Source organism: Arachis stenosperma, chromosome 2 (genome assembly GCF_014773155.1).
Source record: "Arachis stenosperma cultivar V10309 chromosome 2, arast.V10309.gnm1.PFL2, whole genome shotgun sequence".
Classification (NCBI taxonomy): Eukaryota; Viridiplantae; Streptophyta; class Magnoliopsida; order Fabales; family Fabaceae; genus Arachis; species Arachis stenosperma.
Window position 1 is genome coordinate 79007391 of NC_080378.1, and position 8564 is coordinate 79015954.

At 30.8% G+C, this 8564-nt stretch overlaps 1 protein-coding gene across 1 annotated transcript; it reads left to right on the forward strand.

Moving 5' to 3' along the window:
* Positions 1-277: 277 nt before the first annotated feature.
* Positions 278-5680, forward strand: LOC130960436 (protein N-terminal glutamine amidohydrolase). The gene is made up of 6 exons (XM_057885832.1): positions 278-442; positions 937-1042; positions 1854-1931; positions 2064-2191; positions 2742-2866; positions 5313-5680. Exons 1-6 carry the CDS (start codon positions 390-392, stop codon positions 5471-5473), a joined length of 651 nt encoding a protein of 216 aa, XP_057741815.1. The 5' UTR covers positions 278-389; the 3' UTR covers positions 5474-5680.
* Positions 5681-8564: the final 2884 nt, after the last annotated feature.

Here is an 8564-nt window from a genome sequence, read left to right on the forward strand (position 1 = left end):
AATGGATCACGTTTTTTATTAAGAGTTACATTGTCATTCGAAAAAACGAATAGAGACCAAATTAATACTTCACTCAAAATAAAGAGTTAGAATAATTTAAAAATTTTATTAAAAATCAACAAAAAAAAATTAAAGTTTATATATTTTTATCACATAAAACCTTTTTTTTTTTTTATGGAGATAAGGTTAGTGTCGTTGTTTGATGAGTATTTTTATCTACTTCGCAAAGTTCAAGGGTATAAATGGGTTTTTCTCCAATAATATAACGAATTCGAAGGTAATTTATTCATGGCCATTTTTACTCTAGAAACAAAGAACAGACACACACAGTGCACGGATCTACGGTGTTGGATTGGAAGGGTGCTGATCAAGGAGCAACAACATAAACTATGGAGCAACTAATTTCGGATGTTTCTCACTTCCACCATACCCCTTATTATTGGTAAGCCCCCGGTTCAACCCTCCCTCTCTCTCTCTCTCTCTCTCTCTCTCTCTAGGGTTTTGGGTTTTGGTTCTGTGTTTTCTTTTCCATGGAGAGTCTTTACAGGGCCCACTTTTCCTTTATCATGTTTAGCCTCTATTTAATTTTTTAATTATTTTTTGCACAATTAAGCGGAATGGGTGTAGACGTCAACTAACATTTTGTGTGTGATGAATTCTATTTTTGTACTATGTTCTTAACTTCAGCTACTAATTTACTATTTATCAACATCTTCACTCTTGACTAGCGTTGATTTGATTTCCTATTCTCCATTGGTAGGGATCAATAAAAAAATAGCGATGATGTTGCATTCTTTACATCTAACAAGACCCTAACTATATGCATGTTCATTGTTGACTACCATATTGAGTCTCATCTTCAACTCTAAAGCTGATATTCCAGCTCTGCTATCTACTTATGATGATTATTTTTTTCTTCCTGTGATTTATTTTCAGTGAGGAGAATGTATATTTGCTTTGCAAGAAGTTGTGCACTGATGGGATAGCCAATGCTGAAGGATCTGATATTTTTGTTGTTTTCATTTCCAATGAAAAGAAGCAGGCATGTGCCATTTCATATACATTATTATTTATTCTTAGTCTTAGGGGAGATTTGTAATTTGCTTGCTAGTTTTCTTGTTCAAGGTGATTCACCTTGCACCCGTCAATATGTGGAGGAAATAATGCTTCTGTGAAAGGAAACAATTCTTTGATTCTGCACTATTAGCAGGTTCAACATGACCAAAGTATTGGAACATAACCATTATTAAGCTTTCATCACACAACACACACACAAAAGCACAAGTGGACACACAGTATCCTCAATTCCTCATGCTTTATTAATGGTATGTGGACAGAGTATTGATTACATGTTTAAGTCTCTGCAACCCTTTCTTTTGTTGCATTGCAATTTATAAGCACTTGAATTGTAGCAATAAGGCACGGGCACATTACCATTCTTACATGTCTGATATGTGTATGCGTTGTACCTTACAGGAGACCTAACATTCTAACAAGTGTCTGCACTTGTACAATTCAAAAAAAAAAAAAAAGTCTCATAATGTCTTGGTCAAGAATGGATAAAACAAAGTGAAAATCATTTAAAATTTGAAATATGAAGAAAGCAAGAAAGTTTGATATGTTTTATTATACCTAAAGTATTTTTTTTATTATGAACAAGGAAATTAAGGAGAGCATTTTTGAAATTATGAATAATGAGTATTTTTTTAGTAAATTTTTACGTGTCTTGTGTCTTGTGTTCGTTGTCCATTGTCTATCATTGTCTGTCCTACATAAGATTGAAGAGTTATTTATCATTTTTGTTCCAAAATGATAATAATTAACACCTGAATTATTTGTCTCTCCTTCTATAGATCCCACTCTGGAATCAGAAGGCTAGCCACAGAGCAGATGGCATTATTCTCTGGGATTATCATGTAATTTGCATTCAGGTATTGCGAAATATGTATTCCTTCCAATGAGTTTAGGCAACCGGTTTACGAAATTTTAAAATCAGTTTATTGTATATTTAGATGGTTATTGCACAGATCATTAATATACTTTTCTCGTAATTGTCATTACAGATAAATCAAGGGGGTGGCCCTCCTCAAGTTTGGGATTTAGATTCAAGTCTTCCTTTTCCTTCCCCTCTACCTTCATATATATCTGAAACAATTCGACCATCTTTCAAGCTATTTTCTGATTTTAATAGGTACTTATGCCACACTAGCTTCCTTCTTTTTTAACACCCCCCCCCCCCTTTTAATGGAACTATATCGGTCCCCAATTGTCGAGTATCTAATGGATGGCATTTGGTCCACAACAGGATCTATCTCAAGTTATAAACTCAATATTCTACACTGCAATAATCAGAATGTGTGTCATGGCAACCATAATTGAACTCACAAGCACAGTATCTGCAATCGTGATTTCATCAAAGACTGCACTGTTTAAATAATCTTTGGTTTGATAAATGCTCATTCTTGGTTGACTAATGAACCTCTTACTATGTAAAGGTTTAGAGTAGTATGCATGTTCATAACAACCATTTTTCATGCTATTAAATACTTTTCAAGGTATGTTTAAGAACATGTTCTAATCAAGCATATGCCACCTATTCAATATCTTGGTTTCAAAATGTATTTGTTCATGGCATTTTATTATGTTGGCCTTGTCCTTTCAGAATTTCAAAATAACTCATGGAATTTTGATTGGTTATATTTGACACTAAAGCATTAGAGTTTGGTTTCTTTTGAAATCAGGTTATTTCGTGTTGTGCATGCTCCGATATTCCTTCGTTGTTTTGCATCTGACAGAAGACACATGAAAGATTCTGATGGAAACTGGATGCAAGAACCTCCTCAGCATGAACCCATTGTTGCTGAAGGTAATGACTTGAACAAGTTCTTTTACAAAATTAAGCTGCTTTGCTTTCACACATGCACACACATATATAAGGAGAGAATCCGTTCATTTTAAGTTTGAGAGAAGTAAATCTTGACTATTTTGGACTAATAGTGTTGATCGTCGTATATATGTATGTTTATACAGTCAACCATACAGCCAATATTTGCTCCTCTTACCTCGTATAAAAACATCCCTGACTAAAAATTTGATAATATTAAATGCCAATTTCACATGGTTCTGAAATCTGATGTATTTTATACTCCTGCCTTATTCAATTTGATTTTGGTTCTAAGTTTTAACATTCATCAAACTTAAAATAGCATCACTGTAAACTTACGTTATTGATTGAGTAAATGGTCAAAATCGTTACTGAAAGGGTCAGTCATTCTTCAAATTGGTATCTGAAAGATTCTTTTAACCAAATTCCTTCCTTAAAGATTGTTAGTTAATCACGTTAGTCCTTTCGTCTATTCCTTAGCTGACGCTGTTAAGGAAAACTGATGTAGCCCGTTAAGTGTCATCTCAGCAAAAACACACTTGGCAGTCCTAATTGGCTGCGGACATTACAACTGTTTGAAATTAGATCAAATAAGTTTCCAATTGATGAACCCTAATCCCAAAATTATGTAGTGGTCAAAACCAAAAGATAGGCACACAAACCACAACTCAAACAAGTCCAGATCATGATTTGAAACCTAATAATTAATACTAATTCCATATGATATCAGATAGCAAAGCTAAATTGCCAAACTTTTAAAGAGAAAAACATTTGCAAACTAAATAAAAGTTCAATCGTAGAGATAAACATCATTGAGTGACTAGAGATTTAAATCAAGTTGAGCATTCCTAAATTTTAGAAATTCACAACACATCAGATCTTCTGCATCCACAAAAGTCAACTCTAGGGACAATTTCCAATGAAACTTCTAGATTCAACCCCAACACCACAACCCATTACAAATATCACAAACCCCATCTCAATTTTTCCTATTAAACTCAACAATTGAAAAAATCGTAGCTTTTTCAATAATAGCCCTGAAAATCAAAACCCTTAACCAAAATCAAAACTAATTCATTGCACGAGTAAAAGGGCGAACTGACCCAAACGAAAATATGCCAAATTCAATACATGCCTTGGACCCAGAGAATCGACAACCACCATCAAGCAGAAGCAGAAGCAGAGGAAGAAGAAGCAGAAGCAGAAGCAGAGGAAGAAGCTTCTTATTCGGATGATGATCTGTCCTCCTTCCTCAGCAAGAAGCCTGACAGGAACATGGCCCTGCTTGACGATTACGAGGCCGATGAGCTCGATTCGAATTTGGCCCCAATCGCTGAAGTGGTTCTTCTCTTTTCCTTGGTTTCGTTGTGGGTTTGTTTTAAGTTGTTTTCTGTAAATGGATTAATACGTTCCCTGGCATACATTATCCAGTTTTTCCTTTGATAAATGACGCTGATGAAGAAAGCTTATTCCCCGTCTCTTGGGTGAAGATGAAATGTCAAGGTTAGAGAAACAGAGTGTGCTGTTATGGAATGAAAAGAGTGAAGTGAAGGTATAATATGAGGAATTGAAGAGGTATAGGTTTTGATAGTCAAAATGGCACCGTTTCAATCAATCCCCCACTCTAGCATCAAAATGGTGTTGCTTAGCAATGTGCAAGATGTTACTTAACGGGCCACATCAATTTTCGTTAACAGCATCAGCTAAGGAATAGACGGAAGGACGAACGTGATTAACTAAAAATTTTTCAGGGGCGAATTTGATTAAAAAAATCTTTCGGGTACTATTTTGGAGAATGAGTGATCTTTCAGAGACGATTTTGACTATTTACTCATTATTGAGTACTACATCCTAAGTCAGTGTATCAAAGAGATGGATTTCTTCCAACTATTATCTAGTTACTTGCAAGGGGACTATAAAAGAGCAAACTTATAGCAGGCTTGATTTTGGAATTGAGTACATTGACCTAGTGATCACTATTCTTATCGATGAAGCCAGGATATGTTAATTTAATTCCACTAAGTTATGATATAACAGCATTGATATTGGAATTACTATAATTATAGAACTGGATGGAACATTAGTAGAATTATTAGGGAAACTGAATATATAGTTGAGATAGATCATAGAAAAGGGATGAATCATATATAAGAGAGGAATGTAATCAAGGAGAAGAAAGTTCTAAGATATTTCACAATTCATATAATGAGTGTTATAATACCGATATCATATTTATACTGTTCTCACTTAGAACTTAGCCCAACTCTTGTAATTGGGTCCAATCCAGTTATAATGGTAAAAGGTTAACCTGTTAGGGTAACGTTCGAGTTTAGGAATTGTGCTTTTTTGTTTATACTGGGAAAAGAAAATATCATGCTATATAATGTAAGTTGTTCTTCTTCATGCTTATGGTTCTTTGTTTGTGCAGACGGAACAGTGCATAATCTGAATGAATACATGAACATATCTGCTGCAAATGCTACTACTGATTTCAGTTCGATCAAACATGAACTTTATACACAGAAACATGGTATCGTGATAAAGGAAAATCAGCTGGAGGAATTATTTTCCCAGATTGCTTTACAATAGGTATATTATCCCTAATCAGTGCTTTGCTTCCGCTGCTTGTACATAAGTTAGCATTCATTTCCCCCTTCCCCCATTGTTTTTCACTTTTTTGGTTCTTTTAAGGACGCTGGTTAAATATTGTTTATCTTAAATGGGTAAGCATGAAAATGTTTATGTTGTATGAATTGTTACTGAGTGATAATATACTAGGAAAGCAAATCTAAGTTCCATTATGTTGTTTTAGGAGCATTATAACATGTTTCCTGTGACTTATAAAATTTTAAAAAGGAAAATGATAATGCCACTCCATACCTGAATTTTTTGCATTTTGCATGAATTTGTAGAAAAAAGGAGTTACATTATCAAAATAAGAGTTCTAATGTCCATTTCCTTTTAAAAAATGTAAAACTATTCCGGGAACCATATGTTTTTTGACTGCATTCTTACCACGGGCGTTCAGGCATTGAATGGCTGCAAGTCTCCCTATGATTAAACGTTTGAAAATGAGTTCTATCAATAGTTTCATCGAAGGCTTTAAATTACAAAATTGAGGTAATTTGCAGTGGCAAGATTAATGAGTTTTGAGTGTTTTTTGGTTCTATTTTCTATTGCCATTTTCATTAAAAATATAACATAGAGAAGACATGTTTGGTAGGTAAGGAAGGGCATTGATCATAAACGTGCGTTATGCTCTAAAGAAGATTCTGTTCAGTTGTTTGAGGTTTTAGAAAGAACACTAATTAAGAAAACCCGTCTGAGTTGTTTAACATTAATTAATCTTTCTTATTTAAGGATATACTTATTCCCTTTAGTTATTGGTGGTTTATTTAATCAAGAACCTATTTGATTTCCTTTCAAGCAAACACAATATATATATAAGAACTTAAAAATATATGCGCTATTTTAATTTACCCTCCATTAAAATGATTTGTATCTCGAATAATACGAATACCTGCTAAATTTTAGTAGGATACGATTTTAATAAGGTATCATATCATATGGAATACTATTTTATAGAATATAACACTATTCTCTTGCAAATACACTTACTAAGAAAAAATACAAAATAATTATATATTAACGTCTAATAGTTATATAATCAAATTTTAAAACAAATAGTATGATAAATCAACTTGAATTGATCGAGTGGTTGGGAGATATACACAAAATTGTAGAGATATACACAAAATTTTAATTGGGGTTTCAATCATCTAAATGTGTATAATTAAATTGATGCTATGTTTCTTTGATTTTTATTTTTTATTTTATCTAATTTAATTCAAATTATTTTTTATTTTAAAATTATAAAAATATTTAATTTAAAATTTAGATGACTATAATTTAAATTAATAACTTAATTTAATTCAATAAAAATAAATATACTTATATTGTTGTATTAGTTATTTATGAGTATTACAAAAATAATTTTAAAAAATAACATTATTTGTTTAATTTATTCTTGTAGTTGAATAAAACCGAAAATTCTTAGAGTAGAAAGAGTTGGAGAACCGAGAAGAAAAAGAAAACTTATGAGTATTTTAGATTTCAATGGTATTTATATATTTATAAATAAAAATTTTAAATTTTTTATAAAAAAATAAATTAAAAATTAATTTTTTATAAAAAACTAACTAATAACTAGTCTTTTTCATAAATAACGAATATGTATATTATTTTTATTGAATTAAATTAAATTATTAATTAAATATACTCATATTATTATACTGATTATTTATGAGTACTGACAAATTAAATATTAAAATATTTTTGAATATAACTATAAACATTGAATGAATATTTAATAATTAAAAGAATACTATATTTGATAAAATTATTGTCTCCTAGATATTATGTGATCTTATTAGATTAAATTTTATATTATATAGATATTATCTTATCGTACCAATATAGAAAATGACGTTATTAAATTAAGTATTTACTTAGTGTAGCCAATTTATTTTTATGAGCATTATGACTTAATTTAATAATGTTATTTTTTAAAAATTAATGTTGCGGCACTTATAAATAACTAGTACAACTATACAAATATATTTGTTTTTATTGAATTAACTTAAACTATTAATTTAAATTATGATCATCTAAATTTTAAATTAAATATTTTATAATTTAAAAATTTAAAATGATTTAAATTAAATTGAATGAAATAAAAAAATAAAAATCAAACCAATATAATCAATTCATTATACACATCTTGGTGATTGAGACGTCGATTAGAACTTTATGCATATCTTAGTTAGTAAGAGATCATTTACCAATTTTACACGTATCTCGAATATTCGGTATTCATTTAGTTCTCTTGATATAGATCAGAATCTCAGTATCCGAGATCTATTTATTTTTTTTGAAATCTCTCAATATCTGAGATATGGCACACACCGTACATTTACATAATTAAACTATATTTTATATATTTTTGTAAATTTTGTATTTATTTAATTTAAATTTAAAAAATCCAAATTTACTTACTATATGATTTTGGGAGAAAAATAACTATATGGGGTTCATTAATTTTTAGACAATTTAACATACATTGGCATTGTAACGTTGTAAAATTAATTTTATCTTCAATAACAATATCTTACATAATATCTATATACTCTATTGAAACTTTATCAAATGTTATGATATCAACATGTCATTAATAAGTCTTCAAGCGTAGATATATCACTCTCATTTGATCTATGTCCTGTGAGAAATGGTAAAGAAAATAAAAAAGAAAGAAAAAATAGCAATGCGACAAAGTAACAAAAAAGTACAAAATAATAGCAATGAATGTTCCATCTAACATGTGGTAAGTGAAGGGGAAGCGTATGACCAAGTACAAAACTTGTTCTCAATTGGATTTTATGACTTTGTCTACACAAAATATCGAAACTCGCCTTTCAATGCGAGACACAAACCCAAAATAAAAGTATCTTTATGTAATCAAAAGGGCATTTTATTTGTCACACTTTCTCTCTCTGTCATCATCCAGATATGATATTAGATATCCACGCTCTCCTCTCTCTACTGCAGGGAAAATCCAATTCCACCAATCAGAATCCAAAAAACTCCATCCAATAAAACTCAAAAAGATAGAAGTAGCAATTGA